Here is a 26449-nt window from a genome sequence, read left to right as displayed (position 1 = left end):
TAGCGGTGCCGACAAGAGATCAGACGGCCAAGTCGGCGGCTGAGGCAGTGTGCCGACATTTCTTCCAAGTGTTCGGGTGTCCGCAGAGAATACATTCAGATCAAGGGGCCTGCTTTCAGGGGACGCTGATGAAAGAGTTGCACCAGCTCTATGGTATCGAGCAGTCGAGAACAACGCCTTACCACCCTCAGGATAACGGGGTGTGTGAGCGTTTTAATCGGACCCTGTTGCAAATGTTGAGGTCCTTAGAGAGTCAGCAACAGACATGCTGGCCTGAGTATCTCCCCGAATTGATGTGGGCTTACAATAACAGGGTGCACAGTACTACTGGTTACTCACCACACATGTTGATGTTTGGTAGACCTGGCCGAGACATTGAGGATTTGAACATGCCAGATCCCTCCTCCGCCCCCCTTCGGACTGCATCCGAGTGGGTACGAGAGCATCGGCGGCGGTTGAGGGTGGTGCATCAGGTGGTGGGCGACCGCCTTCGACAGGTGGTCCATAAGGACACGCGACCTGTACAAACAGAGCTGTTCTCTCCGGGGGACAGAGTGTTGGTGAGGACAAAACGACGGTCAGGAAAGCTGAGTGACCGATGGGAGGCGATACCGTATCTGATAAAAAAACAGGTGAACCCTGAGATTCCAGTGTACGAGGTCGAACCGGTGGGGACAGGGGGGCCAACCCGTAATTTGCATCGTAACATGTTACAACGGTGCTGGTTTGAAGATTCGGCGCCTACCCCCCTAGAGCCAGAGGCCATGTTCCAAGGGGCGGAAGCTCTGAATGATCTTGAGTTTGATGGTGTGCTTACTCCTGCGCCTGCTTATTTGCCCCCTGTGACCGATCTGGCCTCGGGTGATGAGAATGTTGGGGATATTGAGGATGTTGTTGAGGAGAGTGCATCAGGTCAACTGCTTGGTCCTGACGCTGTATCACAGGACATCGAGCCGCAGGAGGAGACAACTCCACTTACGCCCACTAACACGACCACGGAAGAGACTCTAGCTCCCTCTAAGGTCGCACCTGTTGATGTAGGACTCAGGAGAACTACACGATCTACGGCAGGAATACCGCCTCAGCGATATGCTCAAGATAAATTTGAGTGGGAAGGTATGTCGAGGACGCCAACCTCTAGTGGGGTGGCATGTAAGAGGGTGAACTGTAGTCCCACTGAGAGGGCACTAGGACCCTGTGGTTTTTGCCTGTTGCAGCAGAGGACAGACCTCCCAGAGACAATGTGTGCTGCGGGGTGGGGTCTAGTGTCTCGAGTGTAAAGTGAAAGTAGGAAGGGAGAGCTGAGAGAGAAAAGGCGGGAAGAAAAGGAGAAGCTGCTGTGAGATCTTAAAAAGAGACTGTGTGGATTTACTGCAAGTGTTTTTGGAGGAAAAGAAGCTTTTGAGAGACTTTTTGTTGCTAACGTTCCCCTGGAGAAGAGCTAACCTTTTGTTTAACTCTGTGAGAGACTTGTGTTGCTAACGTTTCCTGGAGAGGAGCTAACCCTTTATCTAAGAAAAGACGGAGACTTTGCTAAGAACCCAGTACGAATTTGGAAGTCTGTGGATTCCCTGTGCATTGAGTGGAGGAACAAGTCTGGACAGACTGCTGATACAGAGACGGAAGGATTGTCGTGGAACCATTCCTAGGAGCTACAGAAGCAGAGACTACATCGTGAGACCACTAACTAAGTCCCCGGCGTTTGGGCTCGGCATCGGCCGACAAGACAAGAGGAGCTTGCTGTAACTTATTGGCGCTGAAGATATGAACTGGCTACAGCCTCTGCGGATTCCTGCCTGAGAGGAAATCCATCTCAGGATACGGTACCATAGTTATAGATACCCGGGTATCTCTGCTCAGAGTGTTAAATTGTTACTTTAGAGGTGTATCTTATATTAGAGTTGTGTAAGTTATACTCAATGTGCCATTCCAGGGGCTCCCTTAATAACACAACATTCAATTTACACTTGTTCCTGTTTTTAGTTGCCTGTTAGGTAAATTTCTTACTAGTCTGTTGTAGTACACAGTTCTCAGGAGACCTTTGAGTGGCACAGTGATTTCAGCTGCTGCTGAATTAGTGTATCTTTGGGGTGCATCTGCCTTAATATTCTCCATATTACCTTGATTAATTTTCCTTTGAGTAAATACCATTGGAGATTTCTGCCTTGGTCTTGGTTTGTGACTCACTGGATCTTATTCGGACCTCTGGTCATTACAGGTGGAGCTTCGTCCCCAGGGCTCCCAATGCAGTTGTTAAGGATGATAGATGGTGAAGTGCAGGAAACAATTGGAGGACACAAAGTTGCAGTCTCTTTACCTTTTACTGGTGCAGTTCAGGTACAGGTTACAGGTGGTCTTTGGAATCCAGACAGCCTGGAAGCGATTCGGAATCCCCCTAGCCAGGTGGTGTTAGAAGCCTTCCTTACTGCGCTGTATTCTCAGTCCCTTGCTGCCTGAGGTTTCACACAAGGTCCTCTCTCACTCTGTCTTTTTAGGTGGACACCACCTGCATGGCAGGCAACTCGAGCCTTTCTACAGGGGTCCCTCTCTCGTGGTAACTCCGGGCTCTATCTGCTGCTGTGCCTTCGGGTGTAGTTGTTGCCAGGAGACTTGGAATCTCATGCCCTCTGGTTTCTTCTGGGAAGCATACAGTTCCCGACAACCTCGGACTTCCGGCCTCTGGTTTTCTCTCTCCCTTTGCTTCTTCTCCCCTCACTGTCTCCTACAGACTGTCTGACTCTCCTATCAGAAGCTGCAGAACAGCATGTCTGCTTGGCTCCAGCTCGCCTCACAGACTCACCTCTAACTCCTCCTCCAGCCAGAATATATAGGGAAGCTACTCTCAAACCGGGTCTAGAGCTCTCCCTTCTCGCCTGGATTCGGAACGGTATTGTATGTACATGTTACCTGTTAAAGGGATCCCTGTCACTTCCAGGCATGGCATCACCCTTCCAGTGATGAAGGCAATACCACTGTGACACCCGGCTTCCTTGGGCATCACATTCTCCCCATTAAATCCAGTACTCCCGGACTGGGAAAACATACGGTAAATAATAAATGGGTTAAAGCATACAAAATTTTGAAATGCACAATTTAACCATAACAGGTAATATAAACTTTTCTGCTCTTTACGGGAGGCAACTTTCTTGAATGTTGCATAACTATAATATATGGTTGAAAATAGCTTTACCAAAAATAGAACTTTGTGACACAAAAGACAACAAAATTAACATTTTCTGGAGAAGGTGCAAACGACATTCAAGTACTTCAACATCACATTAATAACAGTCTCATTCAGTAAATTGTGACATCTCTCTCTCCAACAACAGCAGCATGGGGGACCCGTTCTAAACCCCCAACGTAGGCTTGGGCGTGCTGCAAGGCTTATGTGGTCTCCGCTCTGGACCGCTTCTTAAGCTACGCCTAATGGGTTCTTGTTCTCGGTCACTTTAAGGCAAATAAACTTTTTAATGCAAGCAGTAAACAGTATCTTCGCTGGTTACTTGTAAAACCAGTAGGAAGCACTTTAAGAAGTGCCAACTATTTACATGACAGTTCTGATCATGCCTAGCTCATGATTCTGCAGTTCTTTTTAAACAAGTTAACTTTTTTAAACAGAAACCTTGCCAGTTTAATTGAACTTAAATTGCTTAGGCTACTTTCACAGTTCCGTCGGTACGGGGCCGTCGCAAACCGTCGGCCCGACGTACCGATGGACGTTGTGCTAAATTTAGCACAACATGGGCAGCGGATGCAGTTTTACAACGCATCCACTGCCCATTGTGATGAGCGGGGAGGAGGGGGCGGAGTTTCGGCCGCACATGCGTGGTCAAAAATGGCGGACACGTCGCACAAAAAAGTTACATTGAACGTTTTTTTGTGCTTCGCGTGCGCCAAAACACGACGAATCTGTCGCACGACAGATGCGACGTGTGCCCATCTGTCGCAATCCGTCGCTAATACAAGTCTATGGGCAAAAAACATATCCTGCAAGCACATTTGCAGGATCCGTTTTTTGCCCATAACGACGGATTGCGACGGAGGAAAAAAGACGGAAGTGTGAAAGTAGCCTTACAGTCATACTCTTGTTTCTATATTAATCCTGATGCTTCCAAGGATATACCTGAACATTGCAGTCTCCTTGCCGGGAGTTCAGTCTTATTCCAGGTAAGACGAAAAGTTGGTCAGTACCCACTATGGGAGTCTGGGTGCTATTAGAATGCAGTTCCACTGTGGCCTGCGTAGCCCTGGAAAACACTGCAGTTGGTTCTTTTTTGGTCTCAGGTGTAGAGGTTACCTTTCCAGGTAATGGAGCTGGGCTGACTGCAGATGGCTTGGGTGTTGCTGGGGGCTGTAGCTCTGGATCACTTGCGGGTGACCTAGGTGCTTTTCCTTTTGGGGCGCATTTGTGGATGTGCAGTGCATACCACCCCTTTTCACCCCAGTGTTGGGTGTACGTGACACAGTCTAATGGGTCGAGGTCCCTATCCAGGTGTCCCTCTAAAAGGTGACATTCCACATCAGTCGGGTGCATTGGCCCCCTTCTACATGTTTGGCCTTACGGGTCTGAGCCTTAGCTCACAGGTTTCTCTCCTCTATGCCCCTGCGCCGGAGGTCCCGCTCTCTATCCTCCTTTTCCCATTTAAGCATTTGCTGATGGCAATATTATTCCTTAATGATGACCTCCAGATGCTCTCCCTCAGCCTGGGCCTCCCCGGGGAACCCCATCAGATTGGTACCGGAGTGCTCCCACCGGAACGTCACCCATTCCCCACTGACTTCCTGAAGTTCTTTTTGCGGCTGCAGCGAGGCCGTTAAGGTATGTACGATACCTGAGGGCTGCTCCCAATCAATGCATCTGTACACCCGGCCGGGTGGTGGGGGTGTTGGAGCGTCAAAGGGCCCTATGAGGGTGTCCTCTGCTACCGGGGCAGAGTTGGTCTACTTATCTGCCGCTGCTGGGTCTCCGGTGCCGGACACCTCCGTTGCAGGCTGGGATACCGGAAGCTTGCTCCTCTGCTGCTCTTAATAACAACACGCCCCACTCTTCCTGCACGTCACATGGTGCTGTAATGGCGGTGGTAATGGCGGCAATTAGCAGTTTAATGATCTCTCAATTAAGCACAGTCTCTTATGTGCACAAGACCCAGTTTGCTGGGTCGGTCCATCCTGTTCGTGATGCCAAGTTTGGAGCGCCCCACTAGGACCCTGGGGTACTCAGGCCTGGTCGGGTGGTCGTTAAAGGGGTGGTCACGGTGGCAGCGACCCGGTCCATGGCCCTGGGCGTCAAAGTAAAAGGAAAGGGCTTTAAAGGGATTATTTGGAATAAAAAATGTTCGTGATGCCACCTGTGGCATTCGGTCAGGGACAACCGACGTTGCTTAAAGGGGTCCACTGGGAATGATGGTACTGCAGCAGGGATGGTATGGCTTCCCACAGGTATAGTATGGCATCCGGTGTAATAGGCAGAGATGGTGTGGTGCCGGAAAGAATCAGAGGACACACAGTTGAAGTCTCTTTACCTTTTACTGTATTATTCAGCCACAGTCCAGGGTACGGATCACGGGTGATGGTGAGGTCTGGCCAGCTTGGAAGCGATTCAGGAATCCCCCTAGCCAGGTGGGGTTGGAAGCCTTCCTCTCTGCGCTGTGTTGTAGTCCCTTGCTGCCTTAGGCCTCACACAAGGTCCACACTTTTTCTCTGTCCCTTTTAGTAGGACATTACTCTCCCTGGCTTCTGAATGTCTCTGTATACTGCATTGATTTTCCATGGTATGCACTGACTTTACCCAGCTCTCCCTGGCTTCTGAATGTCTCTGTATACTGCATTGATTTTCCATGGTATGCACTGACTTTACCCAGCTCTCCCTGGCTTCTGAATGTCTCTGTATACTGCATTGATTTTCCATGGTATGCACTGACTTTACCCAGCTCTCCCTGGCTTCTGAATGTCTCTGTATACTGCATTGATTTTCCATGGTATGCACTGACTTTACCCAGCTCTCCCTGGCTTCTGAATGTCTCTGTATATTGCACTGGCTTTTCTATGCTTCCCCTGGATCTGAGTGTCTTGGTGCAGCACATATAATCCTTTTAGTATGCTTTCTTACCTATCAGCTTGTTTTCCATGACCTGTTTTCATGTATCTCATTGTGTGATCCTGGCATCTCTTTGAGTGGTCAGTCTTACCCCTCCCTCACTTTATGACCTTTGCTTAACTCTCTACATCTGGTCTCCCATACCCAGCCACCCCCTCATTCACACCTGATTGCCCTTAACTGGGGATATATTCACATGCAGGAGTCTGCTATAGACTCAGTCTGCTGCAAATCATCTTTTAACTTCCATCTTTTAAATTACATCTTTTTAATTATGATTCGGAATTAGACTGAATTGGACTGGAATTGACTGGAAGGTAACAGAACACCGACCACTACAATGTTTCGGTTTCTTTTCTCTTTCACCCCCATACTACTTTCCTTCTTACAATCTCCTGCAATCCCTCCTCCTAGTAAGGAACTAGTCATTTCTTCCTCCATACTCCCCAGCCATCTCACCTTCTCCTCAGAACTGTTCCTCCACATACAATCCTTTTTATCCAGACACACACGGCCGCATCATGTCCTATCCTGCTCCCACCTTCTAATGATCTGTCTGTTACTCCTCATTGCTGGTGACATATCCCCAAATCCCGGCCCTCCCCAATTCATCCCCACACTCGTTTCTAACCCCCTGCCACGATCCTCCGCACGTTTTCCCAACCACGACAACCTCATACCCATTCATCCAGCCCCCACTCCCCAGCTCACCCTACTTGGAGCACTATGGAACGCACGCTCCATCTGCAACAAACTGACATTGATCCATGACCTCTTCATCACCAACAAACTCTCCTTCCTCGGCCTCACTGAAACCTGGCTCACCCCCTCTGACTCGGCCTCTCCAGCTGTGCTCTCCTATGGCGGATTCCACCTCTCTCACACCCCTCGCCCCAGCAACAAACGTGGTGGAGGAGTTGGCTTGCTCCTGTCCGACACCTGCTCCTTCACTCCAATCCCGCTACCACCCTCCGCTACTCTTCCCTCGTTTGAGGTGCACTCTGTCCGCATCTATTCCCCCTCCAACCTCCAGCTGGCTGTCATCTACCGCCCCCCAGAACTAGCCATCTCCACCTTTCTCGACCACTTCACCACCTGGCTACTTCATTTCCTCTCTGTTGACATCCCCACTATCATCATGGGTGATTTCAATGTCCCCATTGACACTTTCACCTCAGCTACCTCTAAACTTTTATCACTGACTGCCTCCTTTGGCCTCACTCAATGGTCCTCTGAGGCCACTCACAAAGATGGCCACACGCTGGACCTCATCTTCACCCGCCTCTGCTCCCTTACTAATCTCACTAACACACCCCTCCCCCTGTCTGACCACAACCTACTGACATTCTCGTCCCTCTCCTCTCCTAGTGTGCAACCCCCACTCCACAAACTCACTCACCCTCGCAGAAATCTCAAACATCTGAACTTACAATCACTCTCTGAGTCCCTTCTCCCTCTCACAGACATAGCCTCCCTTCATGACACAGATGCTGCTGCCACTTTTTATAACACCACAATAACAACAACACTCGATTCGGCCGCCCCACTCATGCATAGTAAAACTCGTACAATTAACAGGCAGCCCTGGCTGACCAGCCTGACCAAAGAATTGAGACGGGCTTCCAGGATTGCTGAGCGGAGATGGAAGCGATCCCACTCTGCCGACCACTTCACTGCATACAAGCAGTCCCTCCCCAGCTTCAAGTCTGCGCTCACTGCCGCAAAACAAACTTACTTCTCATCCCTCATATCCTCCCTGTCCCACAACCCTAAACAGCTTTTCAACACTTTCAATTCTCTACTCCGTCCCCCCGCACCTCCTCCCTCCCCCCTCATTTCTGCTGATGACTTCGCCTCTTTCTTTAAACAGAAGATCGATACGATCAGAGAAAGCTTTGGCCCACAGCGCCCACTGCCCCTCTTAGCTGCTCAACCCTGCTCCTCAAAAACTAGCTTCTCCACCATGACAGAAGATCAGCTCTCCACCCTCCTGTCAAGATCACACCTCACCACCTGCACGCTTGACCCGCTCCCATCCCACCTCATCCCTAACCTTTCCACGGTCTCCATCCCAACCCTAACGCACCTCTTCAACCTCTCACTCACAACAGGTGTCTTTCCCTCATCCTTCAAGCATGCCAAGATCACACCCATCCTCAAAAAGCCCTCCCTCGACCCATCCTCTGTGTCTAGCTATCGCCCAATATCTCTTCTCCCTTATGCCTCCAAATTGCTGGAGCAACACGTCCATCTTGAACTGTCCTCCCACTTCTCCTCCTGCTCCCTCTTTGATCGGTTACAATCAGGCTTCCGTTCCCATCACTCAACTGAAACTGCCCTAACTAAAGTCACCAATGACCTACTAACTGCCAGGAGCAAGCGACACTACTCTGTCCTCCTTCTCCTGGACTTGTCTTCTGCCTTTGACACTGTTGACCACTCCCTTTTGCTACAAATCCTCTCATCCCTTGGCATCACAGACTTGGCCCTTTCCTGGATCTCGTCATATCTAACAGACCGAACATTCAGTGTCTCCCTCCCCCACACCACCTCCTCACTTCGCCCCTTGTCAGTCGGTGTTCGTCAAGGCTCTGTTCTAGGACCCCTACTCTTCTCCATCTACACTTTCGGCCTGGGACAGCTCATAGAATCCCACGGTATGCAGTACCATCTCTACGCTGACGACACGCAGATCTACCTCTCTGGACCTGACCTCTCCTCCTTGCTTACCAAAATCACGCACTGTCTGTCTGCCATTTCAGCCTTCTTTTCTGCTCGCTTTCTACAACTGAACATGGACAAAACAGAATTCATCATCTTTCCCCCATCTCACTCTACCCCTCCACCAGACCTATCCATCAATGTCAATGGCTGCTCACTATCTCCAGTCCCACTCGCCCGGTGCCTCGGGGTGATCCTCGACTCTGCCCTCTCTTTCAAGCCACATATCCAAGCCCTTGCCTCCTCCTGTCGTCTCAAACTCAAAAATATTTCCCGGATCCGTGCTTTCCTTGACCGCAACACTGCAAAAAAGCTAGTGCATGCCCTTATCATCTCCCGCCTCGACTACTGCAACCTCCTACTCTCTGGACTCCCCTCTAGCACTCTGGCACCACTCCAATCCATCCTACACTCTGCTGCCCGACTAATCCACCTGTCCCCCCGCTATTCCCCAGCCTCTCCCCTGTGTCAAGCCCTTCACTGGCTTTCTATCGCCCAGAGACTCCAGTTCAAAACCCTCACACTGACATACAAAGCCATCCACAACCTGTCTCCTCCATACATCTGTGACATGGTCTCCCGGTACCTACCTACACGCGACCTCCGATCCTCCCAAGACCTCCTTCTCTACTCCCCTCTCATCTCTTCTTCCCATAACCGCATCCAAGACTTCTCCCGTGCTTCCCCCATACTCTGGAACTCTCTACCCCAACACATCAGACTTGCGCCTACCATAGAAACCTTCAAAAAGAACCTGAAGACTCATCTCTTCCGACAAGCTTACAGCCTGCAGTGATCCTCAACCTACTGAACAGCCGCACAGCCAGCTCTTCCCTCTCCTAGTGTATCCTCACCCACCCCCTGCAGACTGTGAGCCCTCGCGGGCAGGGTCCTCCCTCCTTATGTACTCGTGTGCCTTGTTATCTGCTCATGTTTAATGTATTTGTCTATATTTGCCCCGTATTCACATGTAAAGCGCCATGGAATAAATGGCGCTATAAAAATGTATAATAATAATAAAATAATAAATGGAAGGCAACTCGAACCTTTTTACAGGTGTCCCTAGGTATGCCTTTGGGCTCTATGTGCTGCTGTGCCTTCGGGTGTTAGTGGTGGGCAGGCGATGTGCAATCTCCTGTCCGCTGGTTTCTGCTGCGGGGCATACAGTTAACCCCACAACCTCGGAATTCAGTCCTCTGGTATTCTGCACTTCAGCGAGGAGGGAGCTCAGTCGCAACTCTCCTCCAACTCTTTACTTCTCGTGTGCTTTTCCTCCCCTATCAGTCTCTGTTTCTCTTCTCTCCGTCCAAGAGCTGCAGATCCACTCCTCTGCACGGCTCCAGCTTTCCTCTCTCAGACTCTCTGTCTGACTCCTCTTTTCTCTGTCCCTCTGACAGACTGACCAACTAACTCCTTCTCCAGCATGAATATATAGGGAAGTTCTCCTGAATCCGGGTCTTTATTTTTATTGTTTTATTTTGATGAGGCGAAAGGGGGGTGATTTAAACTTTTATATATTTTTTTATTTTTTTCATATTTTTTAAAACTTTTTTTTTAACTTTTGCCATGATTCAATAGCCTCCATGGGAGGCTAGAAGTTGGTACAACGCGATCGCCTCTGCTACATAGGAGCGAAGCTCAGATCTCTCCTATGTAGCAGAATTACAGGCTTGCTATGAGCGCTGACCACAGGGTGGCACTCACAGGAATCCTGTATCAACCACAATAGAGGTCTCTAGGAGACCTCTGGTTGTTATGCCGATGCATCGCTGACCCCCAATCACGTGACGGGGGTCAGCGATGCGCTCATTTCAGGCCCGATGGCCGGAAACGCTAGTTAAATGCCGCTGTCAGCGTTTGACAACAGCATTTACCTAGTTAATAACTGCGGGTGGATCGTGATTCCACCCGTCGCTATTGCGGGTACATGTCAGCTGTTCAAAACAGATGACATGTCCTGGCTTTGATGCGGGCTCACCGCCGGAGCCCGCATCAAAGCGGGGGTTTTGACCACGGATATACTATCCCGTTGAGGTCAGAAAGGGGTTAACATAGTAACATAGTTAGTAAGGCCGAAAAAAGACATTTGTCCATCCAGTTCAGCCTATATTCCATCATAATAAATCCCCAGATCTACGTCCTTCTACAGAACCTAATAATTGTATGATACAATATTGTTCTGCTCCAGGAAGACATCCAGGCCTCTCTTGAACCCCTCGACTGAGTTCGCCATCACCACCTCCTCAGGCAAGCAATTCCAGATTCTCACTGCCCTAACAGTAAAGAATCCTCTTCCATGTTGGTGGAAAAACCTTCTCTCCTCCAGACGCAAAGAATGCCCCCTTGTGCCCGTCACCTTCCTTGGTATAAACAGATCCTCAGCGAGATATTTGTATTGTCCCCTTATATACTTATACATGGTTATTAGATCGCCCCTCAGTCGTCTTTTTTCTAGGCTAAATAATCCTAATTTCGCTAATCTATCTGGGTATTGTAGTTCTCCCATCCCCTTTATTAATTTTGTTGCCCTCCTTTGTACTCTCTCTAGTTCCATTATATCCTTCCTGAGCACCGGTGCCCAAAACTGGACACAGTACTCCATGTGCGGTCTAACTAGGGATTTGTACAGAGGCAGTATAATGCTCTCATCATGTGTATCCAGACCAAAATTGTTTTATGAATTTCCATGAAAAAAATGAAAAATTGCTGCTACATTTTTAAACCTCTTAAAATGCTAACAAAATAAAATAACATTTTACAAATGGTGCTGATGTAACGCAAACAGGAGGAAAATGTTATGTATTAATGTTTTTTTCTGTAGTACAACTTTAGGGATAAAAGGGATAATCATTCAAAGTTTGCTAATTTTTTCACATTTTTGTCAAATTTCTGATATTTTTTATAAATAAACACAAAACATGTCAACCTTAATTTATCATTATCATAAAGTATAATGTGTCACGAAAAAACAATCTCAAAATCACTGGAATTTGTTGAAGCGTTCCAGAGTTATTACTCCATAAAGTGACACTGGTCAGATTTTTAAAATTTGTCTCTGTTACTAAAGGGTTAAAACCCTCATTTCCTACTATTGTTAAAAGCTTTTTTTCCATTGGACCATTGATTCAATATGTACTATTAGGCTATCTGCACACGTATTTTTGAGCCCTCCAGATTTTTCCGCAGCGGATTTTAGAAATCCGCAGGTAAAAGGCACTGCGTTTTACCTGCGGATTTACCGCGTTTTTTTGGCGGATTTTATGCGGATTCCACCTGCGGTTTTACACCTGCGGATTCCTATTATGGAGCAGGATTTACCGCGGTTTTTTTGCGGTTTTTGTGCGGATTTCACATGCGGATTTACACCTGCGGATTTCTATTATGGAGCAGGTGAAAACCGCAGCGGAATCTGCACAAGGAATTGACATGTTGCAGAATGTAACCCACAGTGTTTCCGCGTGTTTTTTTCCGCAGCATGGGCACTGCGGATTGCTGTTTCCATAGGTTTACATGGTACTGTAAATGCATGGAAAGCTGCTGCTGACCCGCAGCTGCAGATCCGCAGCAAAATCCGCAACGTGAGCACATAGCCTAAGCGGATCTACCTTTAAGACACTTGTTACTCTGCTTTAAAAATAGATTTAATAATGTAATTGGTCCAATTGGATTTGGACTTCATGTCATCAGAGATTTTTTCATACGTTGGAGCTTATAAGCACTAATTGTATGTACAAGGGTACTGATTTAATATGTACTAATATTGCTACTTAGCATCATGAATAATTTAATTGATCTTTAGGCCCAGTCACTCTGAATTCAGGTGTTGCCCAGTTGTGTACTTGTCACTTGTACTTGCTTTAGTAGCAAAGGTGAAGAAACCGAGGAGTTGGGTAGGTTGGCGCCTCTGATCCGAGGACATTCAGAAACTTTATTAAACGTGCAGAGAAAGACAACATTTCAGAGACGAATTGGCCTCTGCATCAGGTGTATAATACCAAGTCGGAAAGCAAAAAATACCATTGACTATCACCTTCGCTATACTGACTATGAAACCCAACCTGGGAGGTCGGAGAGCAGATGGCCGGTGCCGCCTAGTACTGACACGTGCCTATGGGTGCTATGCTCCTAGTATAACTTCACCAGGCGGGACTCCTACTTATGCCACTAACAACTATTTTTCTTTCCCAGGGATGTTAACCCATTTAGCGCTGTTCTTTTCCCTATGTGCACATAGTAGGAGCTCGGCTTTTGGGATATGGCGGCTTGCCCCATTGTCTCTGCTGGCGGCCTTTTCTCTCTTCCTAGGGCCACGGTTCCCAGCCAGCACTGTGCGACTACTGCGTGTCTATCCGTCCGGGCCCTGTTTATCAGACTCCATTCTGTGCACTCTGGAGCCTTCACGTCCCACACAAACATACTGACAATGTCCTGACTGCCAACATGGCACTCTGTTTTCTCAGACAGCCCCATAGAAGCGAATGAAGCCATGAATTGTGACTTCTGCTAAAATCTATAAGAAAGGGGCCCCAGCAGGACTTGTGGATCGAAGTGTGCCAACCAAACATGCAGCACTCTGGTTCAATACTGGCACCAAGCTTTCTGTGGTCAGAAAATGTCCAAATAGGATAACAAAGCGGCAAGGTGACACCTGCCATACACTGCTGCGACCTCGTCATTATTTATGGGGCACATGTTACATCACAGCAGTTTGTGGAAACTTCATAACTAGCTGAAGTTAACACATTGACCGCTAGATGGCAGCATGCGACCAGTTGTGGAGGAGAAAGCCGATTTCCAACACTCCAATGACGCGGCCGCTTTGTCCCAAAGACTTCCGCTTATTCCGGAAGTGGCATCACTCCTGGGAAACGTCTCCTAGGCAACTACAGCAAGCTGCTTTCATCGTTAACGGAGCAGGTTTTCCGTGTCAGGTAACTTCCCGCGCCTCGGCGCACACTACTCGGTATATCCGCGCAAAATGGCGGCTGTGTCTGATAAGAATAGTATATGTGCAGCCGCTCACTTACAGTCAAGTTCTTATTGCTCCAGCAAAATGACTGAGCTGTGCAGCTGCAGGCTCCTCTCAGGGCAAGCACTGCGGGCCCCACACCAGTGACCGACCACCAGGCTCTTTCCACAGTGACCTCCGCCGCTCCATTATTTCACGAGATCGCGTAGTCTGCACCTTATAGACTGGTGCATGTATTGGCCTTAGATACTGGTGTGACGGCCCTCCGCCTCCCGTGTACCGGCCCTCCGCCCCCCTGGTGACTGCCCTCTGCCTCCCATGTACTGGCCCTCCGCCCCCCTGGTGACTGCCCTCTGCCTCCCATGTACTGGCCCTCCGCCCCCCTGGTGACTGCCCTCTGCCTCCCGTGTACCGGCCCTCCGCCCCCCTGGTGACTGCCCTCTGCCTCCCGTGTACCGGCCCTCCGCCCCCCTGGTGACTGCCCTCTGCCTCCCATGTACTGGCCCTCCGCCCCCCTGGTGACTGCCCTCTGCCTCCCATGTACTGGCCCTCCGCCCCCCTGGTGACTGCCCTCTGCCTCCCATGTACTGGCCCTCCGCCCCCCTGGTGACTGCCCTCTGCCTCCCGTGTACCGGCCCTCCGCCCCCCTGGTGACTGCCCTCTGCCTCTCGTGTACCGGCCCTCTGCCCCCCTAGTGACTGCCCTCTGCCTCCCGTGTACCGGCCCTCTGCCCCCCTGGTGACTGCCCTCTGCCCCCCTGGTGACTGCCCTCCGCCCCCCTGGTGACTGCCCTCTGCCTCCCGTGTACCGGCCCTCCGCCCCCCTGGTGACTGCCCTCTGCCTCACGTGTACCGGCCCTCCGCCCCCCTGGTGACTGCCCTCTGCCTCCCGTGTACCGGCCCTCCGCCCCCCTGATGACTGCCCTCTGCCTCCCATGTACTGGCCCTCCGCCCCCCTGGTGACTGCCCTCTGCCTCCCGTGTACCGGCCCTCCGCCCGCCTGGTGACTGCCCTCCGCCCCCCTGGTGACTGCCCTCTGCCTCCCGTGTACCGGCCCTCCGCCCCCCTGGTGACTGCCCTCTGCCTCCCGTGTACGGGCCCTCTGCCTCCCGTGTACCGGCCCTCCGCCCCCCTGGTCACTGCCCTCTGCCTCCCGTGTACCGGCCCTCCGCCCCCCTGGTGACTGCCCTCTGCCTCCCGTGTACCGGCCCTCCACCCCCTGGTGACTGCCCTCTGCCTCCCGTGTACCGGCCCTCCGTCCCCCTGGTGACTGCCCTCTGCCTCCCGTGTACTGGCCCTCCGCCCCCATGGTGACTGCCCTCTGCCTCCCGTGTACTGGCCCTCCGCCCCCCTGGTGACTGCCCTCTGCCTCCCGTGTACCGGCCCTCCGCCCCCCTGGTGACTGCCCTCTGCCTCCCGTGTACTGGCCCTCCGCCCCCATGGTGACTGCCCTCCGCCCCCCTGGTGACTGCCCTCTGCCTCCCGTGTACCGGCCCTCCACCCCCCTGGTGACTGCCCTCTGCCTCCCGTGTACCGGCCCTCCGCCCCCCTGGTGACTGCCCTCTGCCTCCCGTGTACCGGCCCTCCGCCCCCCTGGTGACTGCCCTCTGCCTCCCGTGTACCGGCCCTCTGCCCTCCTGGTGACTGCCCTCTGCCGCCCGTGTGCCGGCCCTCTGCCGGCCGTGTGCCTTGTGCATGTATGGAGCATGCTATAGTAAGTGTGAGAAATGTGCAGAATCCACACAGAGCTGAGGTGGCAGCTCTCTGTGCCAATGTCTTAGCGGGAACGTGTCAGTTTATTCATGATGCCCAGACCACGGACATAATGCATCAGACTCTGCGTTACCACAAAGCATGCTTTAAAAAGCTGACTATATGGAGATAGGTGATGAGTTCAATGACTTCCCCGCCCTGCTCCAGCTGACTGACAGGTCTCTCCCATGTATGTACTTAGTTAGCGACCTGTCAATCATTTAGAGTGGGGATCGGATGATCCCGGCTATGGACATCATTAGATTGGTCAGGTCTCTCCCATGTGTGTAACTAGTTAGCGACCTGTCAGTCATCTACAGTGGGGATCGGATGATGCCGGCTATGGACATCATTAGATTGGTCAGGTCTCTCCCATGTGTGTAACTAGTTAGCGACCTGTCAGTCATCTACAGTGGGGGTTGGAGGATGCCGGCCAGGGACATCATTGGATTGGTCAAATCTCTCCCGTATGTACTTAGGTAGAAACCTGTCAATCATCTAGAGCAGGGGTGTCAAACTGCATTCCTCAAGGGCCGCAAACAGGTCATGTTTTCAGGATTTCCTTAGCATTGAACAAGGTGCTGGAATCATTCTGTGCAGGTGATTAAATTATCACCTGTGCAATACAAGGAAATCCTGAAAACATGACCTGTGTGCGGCCCTTGAGGAATACAGTTTGACACCCCTGATCTAGAGTGGGGGTCAGAAGATGCCGGCTATGGACATCATTAGATTGTTCAGGTCTCTCCCATGTGTGTACCTAGGTAAAGACCTGTCAGTCATCTACAGTGGGGGTTGGAGGATGCCGGCCCAGGACATAGTTGGATTGGTCAGATCTCTCCCGTGTGTACTTAGGTAGAGACCTGTCAATCATCTAGAGTGGGGTCGGAGGATGCCGGCTGGGGACATCAATAGATTGGTCAGGTCTCTCCCATGTGTGTATTTAGGTAGAGACCTGTTAATCATTTGGAGTGCGGTTAGGAGATAGCGGCCGAGGACGTCAGTGGATTGGTCAGGTCCCCCCCATGTCCCTCTCCTAGAACTTCCAACTGTTTTCTCTGAAACAGCGGCATTTCACAGAAAAACATTTTTTGTTGAGTCGCACCATCAGGAGCTGATTCATTCATGCTGAATTTGGTACTGATACTATGAATTTAATGACCAGTTCCCTTTCAAGGGTTTGTCTATGCATACTGTCACAGCCTAGGACTTGTGTACGAATCTTGCTGCTCACCAGATCGTTGCCTGCAGATGGTTTCAGTAAGAGCCAGCTATGTATTTGAGCGGGGCTCTGGCAGCTTATCACATGGGTACAGAGGCAGTACCTGTGCTTCCACCACAATGTGTCTTTCATGGAGCACTAATTACCAAGTGTTCATATTTGAAGAAGATAATTCATGTAGCATTAAGGGGTTAAAATCAAATCTTTTAGTAACTGTAGTAAGTTTCCGACGTGCGTGCAGCCCCCTGATGACGTTCTGTTCCAGGAGGGACGATAGACGCTGCAGAGAAGTGCTAGCCTCCTGTGATGTGCTGTTTGAGACGTCTGTCAAATGAAACATCACAAGTAGTGATGAGCGAATATACTCGTTACTCGAGATTTCCCGAGCTCGCTCGGGTGGTCTCCGAGTATTTGTTAGTGCTCGAAGATTTCGTTTTTCGTCGCTTCAGCTGCATGATTTGTGGCTACTAGCAAGCTTGAATACATGTGAGGATTCCCTAACAAACAGGCAACCCCCACATGTATTCTAGCTGTCCAGCAGCTGCAAATCATGCAGCTGCGTCGATAAACTACATCTCTGAGCACTAAGGCTGGGTTCCCATTGCGTTAATGGGAAAGCGCTAACGGACAGCGTTGCACGGCGAAATTAACGCCGTGCAACGCGTCCATTAGCGCGCCCATTCACGGCAATGGGAACGCGCAGCACTAGCGCGTGCCATGTTCGGCACGCGCTAGCGACGCGCCGGTGTTTCCTGGCGCGCCGCGGACGCTGCTCGCAGCGTCCGAGGCGCGCCCGCGGTCCGTTCCCCGCTCTCGCAGATCGGGGATCTGCGAGAGCGGGGACGTTACCGCGACCCCGGGACGCGGCCACATTAAAAACATTGCGTTAGCGCAACCCGCTAGCGCTAAACGGGTTGCACTAACGCAATGTGACCCTAGCCTAACAAATAATCAGAGACCACCAGAGCGTGCTCGGGAAATCTCGAGCAACAAGTATACTCACGCATCACTAGTCACAAAAAATAAAGAAAAAAAACTTATTTAGACATTTGCAGAATACTGAGAAGTGTAGGGCATTTTATAATAAAGCTAATTACAAAAGTAGCTAGAGTGTAAAGATAGGTATTTACAAAGGACATTTTAGGTATTGGACCAACTCTTTAGCTTCTCACCTGGTATGTAGTTACTGTGCACAGTCAGCCAGTGTCTGGCCAGGCCTTAGTGGCTGAGCTCTATGGAACAAGGTGTAAACTACAGTAAAACAATAACACTGGCGCTCACCCAAAAAGCTGTCGGTCCTCAGCCGCTGGAATCAGTCAGGGTGGTGCCCCCTGTATCACTATAAACCAATAAAAACAGTAGATACCGCGCTGGAGGAAACTAAGAACAAATGCCACCTGCGTACACTATCTGGTGAAAAGGAATCCACCAGGACCCTAACCGTATAGCTAATGGCAAAAGAATTCCGGGAACGGTACCACACGAACAGGTAGACAGTTCCTCCACTACCCCACACTAACTCCCTATACCGCACCCCGCCATCTGATACACACTGCACCATAGCCCCAGGAGTACTGACCGGGCGCGTGAAGATTTCCGCAGCACAGGTCCACACTCAGCAGTATCTAACTGTGATAAGGTAAGCGGAGGGACATCGGTGTCCGAACGCTATTCTCAATTAGTGTGGGGTAGTGGAGGAACTGTCTACCTGTTCGTGTGGTACCGTTCCCGGAATTCTTTTGCCATTAGCTATACGGTTAGGGTCCTGGTGGATTCCTTTTCACCAGATAGTGTACGCAGGTGGCATTTGTTCTTAGTTTCCTCCAGCGCGGTATCTACTGTTTTTAAAGGTGTAAACTATTAAAGATGAAACCTCTCGTGGCAGGATAATGAAAGACCGAAAAAGCAAGTCAACTTGCTTATTTTCATGCTGTCTTACTAAAGCAACTTAATAACTTGAAAATACCTCTTTAAGACTTTTGCATAGACTTCAATTTAAAAAAATGGTTCCAGTTGCGATCCTCTTTTTATGTCTTGACAAAAATTCATGCAGTCTATATTTTCTGATCAAATGAAAAAAAACAGTACAGATGGATTGCAGTCAAGCAAAACATTTACAGAGGTTATCTAGGAGTTTGCTAGTTTTTAGGCCCATAGTGAAAAATAACAGACAGGCCGGTAGTCGCTAACAGAGACAACTACCTGCCAGTTGTACCTGGTACAGAACAAGTCACTGTTCCTGCCGGTGATTCAACTGCTGCAAGTCAACTGAACAGTTCTTCTTCTGGGATACTCTGTCTACAAGGCGTAATTGCCATGTCATGCTGATTGACTGCCGGCTTCCTCCAGTTAGGCAGGAGGGAGCTGGCTGTCAATCAGCATGACATCCTCAGTCTTGCTTCGTAAACAGAGCAGAGTAGATGAGACCCCGCTTCATTAATGACGTGATGTAAGCGGAAGCCACTGAACCGCGGCTGCCTAAAAGGTCTTAGGCGTATTGTTAAAGAAGTTGTCAACTACTTGGACAACTTCTTCTCATACCCCTCGCTTGGCTCTGATTAAATAATAAAGCTTATACTCACCTCCCATGCCGGCGTCTTTCCCACAGTGTTGGCACTCTGGCTCCCGAACTGTTGTTGTGACAAGTCACGCCAGCGCCCAATCAGTAGTCGGACTTCCTTTTCATGTTTGATTTGTCTGAAGGCGGGAACAGTGACTCGGGCGCCGGCGTCTCATGTCACAACAACTGCGGGAACCACAATGACGCCGGCACTGGTGGTGAGTATAGGCTATATTATTTTATGGGAGCCAAAGATTTTGATCAAGAAGGGATTGTCCTAGTAATGGACAGCCCATTTAAAGAAAAATTAGTTTTGGAAAACCCCTTTAACGACATAAGATATACATGTACATCATATATGTATGATGCAGGCTCACACGCCAAGCCAACATCTTTCCCAGCAGATGATGGCTGATTTAATTAGCCATCACGTGCCTTTAACAGTCACGGGTGGAGAAGAACTGCTAACCTGTTAAATCCCACTCTGAATCTCTGACAACTGCATTTAACATGGGCTGGCGGGGGGAGGGGGCGCATCATTGCATCGCCCATCGGCACGCCCGTGACGTGATCATGTGGTGCCATTGGGTCCCCTTGACAGTCTGCTCAAGACCTCTGTGCATGTCATGTCAATTCTCCTGTGTAGCTGGGGTTCATAGGAGACTGTGATTTTCTCTATACATAGCAGTGCTGATTCACTTCTATGTATAGCACAAACGATCAGATGATGAAAGCTTCGAGTCCCCTAAGAAAATGATTCAAAACAGTAAAAACTAAGAATAAAATGTTTTAAAAAGTATAAAGCAAATAAAAAAACACAAGTTCAAATATTTCCCCAAATAAAAAAAGACTTTTCTTTGTATCCCTGCGTACTTAAAAGTCCTATCAAAATATAAAATTAATTAATCCGATCGGTAAGTGGCTTAACAAGAAAAAAAATTGAAATGCCAGAATTAATTGTTCTTTGCCTTTGCAACAATAAATAAATGCAATAAGAGATTATCAATACTTTTTATCTACCCCAAAATGATAGCAGTAAAAACGGCAGCTCAGGGCGCAAAAAATACAGGTGCTTCTCACTAAAGTAGAATATCATCAAAAAGTTAATTTATTTCAGTTCTTCAATAGAAAAAGAGAAGCTCCTATATTATATAAAGTCATTACAAACAGAGTGATCTATTTCACTTACCCTATTTATTTCTGTTAATGTTAATGATTTTGGCTGTTAGCCAATGAAAACCCATATTCTAATTTAGTGAGAAGCACTTATAAGGTCTCACCCAGCCCCATGTCCCCAAAAATGAAAGCGTTGGAGGCCTTGGAAAATGGCAATACAAGCAAAGTTTTTTTTTTATCTTTACCTTTTTACAAATTTCTTGATTTTTTTTTTTTTTTTTTTTTTTTTTTTCATCACTTAAATAAAAAAAAAAGTTTGGTATCTGTGTAATCATACTGACCTGGAGAATCATATTGCCAGGTCAGTTTTACCAAGAGGTTGGCAATTTTGTGGTATTGCTTTTATTTTGCAGCTGAAGGGTGTTTTAAGTATAATAGCGCCACTTTTCTGTAATGCCATTTTACAATATAGTGAACATGATAAGTAAAAAAAAATTTGTGGAATTTCACTTTTTTTTTCATTATAATTGGCATTTTTCCCGTTTTCCAGTGTGTCACATGATAGCATGAATGATTTCATTAAAAAGTACAACTCGTCCAACAAAAAAACAAGCTCTCATAGGGCTTTGTGGATGGAAAATAAAAAAGGTTGTGACTCTTGAAAAAGGAGGACAAAGAGGAAAATGGAAAAATAAACCAGAAAATCGCCTTGGGGTGAAGGGGTTAAGGACATTTAGATCCCCACTCACATGAATGAATCCTTTACCGATAGTCTATTTCCATTTCTGTCATCCCAAATCGGATTAAAAACCGGAAATATCTTCTGAACTTATGGCTCTGTTCTCGTCATATTCGGAGCTGCCCCAGGAGTATATGCCGATGTATTATACATCCACTGGTAGGCTCAGATGCATTACTTTGGCTTCCAAAACTTGTACTAGTTGGTATCCTTTGTGTCCTTTTCTTTTTTTGCTATATGCCTTTCTTTGTATGTATTGCCGGGCTATTATCCTACTGTGCACAGCAAAAATTGTAAGTGATGATGAACCTCCCAGATAAAGCCATATGGATACATTGGAGTATATGCCAGATTTGGTCCAGGCTCCAAGGCAAGTCATGTCCTCTGTAAATTGTCGATGTATATGGCTCCTTGTGCTCTTCTACATATTGGACAAGTACAGCAGCTTAGGCTACTTTCACACTAGCGTTTTCTGCAATCCGTCACAATGCGTCGTTTTGCAGAAAAAACGCATCCTGCAAAAGTGCTTGCAGGATGCGTTTTTTCCCCATAGACTTGTATTGACGACGCATTTGCGACGGATTGCCACACGTCGCATCCGTCGAGCGACGGATGCGTCGTGCTTCTGCGGACCGACGGGAGCAAAAAACGCTACATGTAACGTTTTTTGCTCCTGACGGACCGCTTTTTCCGACCGCGCATGCGCGCCCGGAACTCCGCCCCCACCTCCCCGCACCTTACAATGGGGCAGCGGATGCGCCGGAGAAATGCATCCACTGCCTCCATTGTGCAATGCGGTAAACGCTAGCGTCGGAATCTCTCCCCGACGCATTGCGACGGGGAGATTCCGACACTAGTGTGAAAGTAGCCTTACTGCTATTTTCATGCTTTAGTCTAGTTCATAAGTCGGACCTAAGTACTGCATCCTGCAATCTTTTTCCCTGTAGATTGCTTCACTGGCTAAATGGGCACACACGGACAGCACAATCCGTAAATACTCTCCTCTGAACGAGCCCTGAATGTGAGGGTAACAGAGGCTTAGAGAGATCCTGATGGTCGAATCTGCTGATATTTGTCTTATTCGTCTCTGTATCCCATTTATGACACTGGTGGGATGTTGGATTTACTTATAAACATCTAATATTTAGGACGAGTGTATGGCTGGTCATATGTCCCTTCTGTTATCAATGTGGTTTCCATCAAATGTTAATATTAGTACTGAACCGTTATAATTATATTATTTCTTGTTCCAAAATAGTAGAACATATCTTTATTTTTACAGATTTCGATCTCACGATTAAAAATGAGTGACCAACTCAAATTCATTGTGGAAAAATTGAACAAGGATCCCTTTAAAAAGAATTTGAACTTAATAACATTTGATTCCTTGGAGCCGATGCAGTTGTTACAAGTCCTCAATGATGTTCTTGCAGCAATTGACCCAAAGGTAATGTGTATTATATTTGGGTATATAAAATCGATGTCTTAGCCTTCTTTTACACTTCAGTTGTTTCACGCGTCAGTCTGCTCTGACATAGTGACGGATCCGTCACAATTGTTGAGAAAACGGTTCCAACGGATCCGTTTTTTTGACTGATCCGTTACTTGGGGGTTGTCTGGGAAAAGTATCTACTTTTTGGAGCATGCGCAATTGAAAAAGCGGATTGGGGCGACGGATCCGCCAAATGACGGCTGCGACGGATCCGTCGCCCCTAGGCGGCCATTCTATGGAATGGCGGATGTGACGGATCCGTCGCGAACCACCATTTCGGCGCAGACAATATAATGTCCGTCAATGTCTAGATGACGTCCGCCAAATCTCGACGGATCCGTCACATGGCGGATGGAACGGACGACCATCCGCCACAATCCGTCGCTAATGTATGTCTATGGGAAAATAGCGGATCTGCCCCCAAAAAATGGCGGATCCGCTATTTGAGGAAAATGGCGGTTTCAGACTGACGCCAAAAGACTGAAGTGTGAAAGAGGCCTTATCTGTACTTGATCTAACTTCATGTGTCTGTGATGGTAAGGCCAGGTTCACACTGCGTTGCTGGCGTCCGTTAGACGGACTACGTTACACCGCGGCATAACGCGGTGTAACGCAGTCCGTTAACGCCGCCATTAATTCCTATGTCGGACGCATCGCTAGCGCACACCCACAATGGCCGTGCGCTAGCAATGTGCCATCATTGAGTGACGGACCCCGAGACGCGGGCTGCAGCGATTCCGGGTCCGTCACCGCTAGCGCAGATAGAGCATCTGCTAGCTCTATCTGCGCTAGCGCGATCACATACCGGCACTTGCGTTAACAGCAGCCCGTTAACGCATGTGTTGAACGGGCTGCTGTTAACTCAGTGTGAACCTGGCCTGTCCAGTATTATGGTGCTGTGGTGTCCTAATTTTATATGACTGTGTTGAAAATTAAAGGTATATTATGTCTGGTAGGTGTGGGTCCTCTCAAACACTTAAGCAACATACTCTTATTGCAGACAGGTATCTTGAGATAACAGTCCTCCTATAAAAGTGTGGATTTGCCATACCTCGTTAAACAGTTTTCCCCAGGATTGCAAGTTATCCCCTTTCAATATGATATGCTGTTCACTGGGGTCTGACTTCTGGGACTCCCATGGATCCTGAGAATGGGGTTCTGCAGAAATCCAACTTGAATTCAGTGGAGGTGCGCATACTCTTCCAATGCTCCATTCATTGTTAATGGGACTGCTGGAAACACATTAGCTGAGTGCTGTGCTTTCTCTCAGTCCCATAGACAATGAGTGGAGGTCAAGCATGCGTACCTCCTATTGCTGCTAAAAGACGCAGGTGCTGGTTGGACTAAAAGTCCCCGCGGAAGAACCCCTATCAATCACCATATAAATCCATATGCAGGGCTGCACTAATAATGAAATTTAGTCCTGGCATTTGAAAGCACACAGGTCCATGTTTCCTCCTTTTATCCACTTCCCCAGATGGGGTTCTCTAGAGCAAATATGACTTTGCCTGATTATATTTATTGCAAGACCAATATTTCCAACTAGATGGTGGCCCGATTCTAACGCATCGTGTATTCTAGAATATGCATGTCCACGTAGTATATTGCCCAGCCACGTAGTATATTGCCCAGCCACGTAGTATATTGCCCAGCCACGTAGTATATTGCCCAGCCACGGTCGCTGACTGCAGGGGAGGGACTAATCGGACTGGGGCCGTCGCTGATTGGTCGCGGCAGCCATGACAGGCAGCTGGCGAGACCAATCAGCGACTTGGATTCCATGACAGACAGAGGCTGCGACCAATGAATATCTGTGACAGACAGAAAGACAGACAGACAGAAAGACGGAAGTGACCCTTAGACAATTATATAGTAGATAATATTGCTATATGTGGGTAAATAATACTTCCACACTATGATTACATACGTAATCCAACCACATAGCGACAGAATCATGCCACCATACTGAACATTAACAAACATCACTGTCCCATTATTACCATCAGTACTATAATGTAAGACAAATAATTCCACCAGATAATACAGGAGTGACAATACCAACATACTGATCATTAAGAATACCTACTGTACTAAAACCAATGTTACCACCATGCCATGACATTCTAATGGTCATATCAGTTCTACTCTGAAGATAATTTTTGTTCATACTGCACAGATAACTCCATTGATCATCCGTGACGTTCTTCTACTTTCCTTTTTCTTTTCATTCACCCAGACCTCCATTACCACTTCTTCCATTCATATCTCACCTCTGCGGAATAGAATATAGACATCTTTTGTTTTATCCCTTTTCCAACCCCCTCCTTACATTCCCCCATCTCTACACAAACCATTTAGTGATATAAAGCTGGTTTCACACTAGCGTTTGTGTCCTCAGCATAGGACTGCGTACCTCTTTCCTTCAGATCCACATACATCCGCATCCATCCTGCGTACCTATATTTAACATTTTGTACGCAGGGACATGCGTTGTATGCGGATGAATCCCCGTGCGTTGTTTTGATCTGCCCGCCGAACACAACATGTCGCATTCGGCGGGCACGTCAAAACGACGCATGGGGACGCATCCGCATGCAACGCATGTCCCTGTGTACACAATAAATATAGGTATGCAGGACGGATGCGGATGTATGCGGATCTGAAGGAAAGAGGTACACAGCTAGTGTGAAACCGGCCTAACCTGTACCGTAGATAGTAATAATTCACCCACTTTGCCCTGTGGCTCTTTATAATAGTAATCATAATGTCCTAATGTGTCACTTTATAGTTATACAACCCCCTGCAGTAATAAAGTTTCCATGTACCTCCTTACAATAATAATGCCCTCCAATATATCTCCTTATAATAATAATGCCCTCCCGTGTATCTCCTTTTAATAATTATGCCCGCTTTATTATAATAGTGCCCCCGCGCTTATAATAATAATGTCCTCCTGTGCCTCTTTACAATAATGTACCCTTGTATTGTAATAATGCCACCCATTGTGCCCCCTTATAATAATGCCCCTGTTGTTCTTCCTTACCATAATGCCCCCACCCTTCTTATACAATATAATGCTCCCCTAATGGGGCTCTTTATCATTCTGTTTCCCCCAAAAATTGTGCCACTAGAGCAAATGAGCGTTCCATATATGCTGTCCATGGTCCTAATCATAGAAGCATAAAAAAGCCCCTGTAGAATTAAAGACTGTTTACTTGTCCTGTACTATCTAAAGTGATGACATTCTCCAGTGATGTCAATGTGAAAAAGTTCTTACCCGGCGGTTGATTGGTATCTATCCTTAGCTGATTAACTGAAGCCAACTCTTACCAAATATGTTGCTACTAGATGGTGGCCCGATTCTAACGCATCGGGTATTCTAGAATATGCATGTCCACGTAGTATATTGCACAGCCCACGTAGTATATTGCCCAGTCACGTAGTATATTGCCCAGTCTCGTAGTATATTGCCCAGTCTCGTAGTATATTGCCCAGTCTCGTAGTATATTGCCCAGTCTCGTAGTATATTGCCCAGCGACGTAGTATATTGCCCAGCCACGTAGTATATTGCCCAGCCACGTAGTATATTGCCCAGCCACGTAGTATATTGCCCAGCCACGTAGTATATTGCCCAGCCACGTAGTATATTGCCCAGCCACGTAGTATATTGCCCAGCCACGTAGTATATTGCCCAGCCACGTAGTATATTGCCCAGTCACGTAGTATATTGCCCAGTCACGTAGTATATTGCCCAGTCACGTAGTATATTGCCCAGTCACGTA

At 48.3% G+C, this 26449-nt stretch overlaps 1 protein-coding gene across 2 annotated transcripts in view; it reads left to right on the top strand.

The window, feature by feature from the left end:
* The window catches only part of IFT81 (intraflagellar transport 81), a 251786-nt gene that overhangs the window by 8534 nt on the left and 216803 nt on the right, over window positions 1-26449 (top strand). Inside the window, exons 1-2 of one of the 2 annotated variants that reach the window (XM_069755309.1) lie at window positions 13695-13749; window positions 22458-22622. In XM_069755309.1, coding sequence (XP_069611410.1) covers window positions 22479-22622 — 144 coding nt within the window. In that variant the 5' untranslated portion in view covers window positions 13695-13749; window positions 22458-22478. Of the gene's footprint in view, window positions 1-13694; window positions 13750-22457; window positions 22623-26449 lie in introns of those variants that run through there. The other variant, XM_069755306.1, reaches the window with a different exon arrangement.

The sequence above is a fragment of the Ranitomeya imitator genome, chromosome 1 (assembly GCF_032444005.1).
Source record: "Ranitomeya imitator isolate aRanImi1 chromosome 1, aRanImi1.pri, whole genome shotgun sequence".
NCBI classification, from domain to species: Eukaryota; Metazoa; Chordata; class Amphibia; order Anura; family Dendrobatidae; genus Ranitomeya; species Ranitomeya imitator.
The sequence above is the reverse complement of the archived record's forward strand: the minus strand, read 5'-3'. Positions and strand labels throughout refer to the sequence as shown.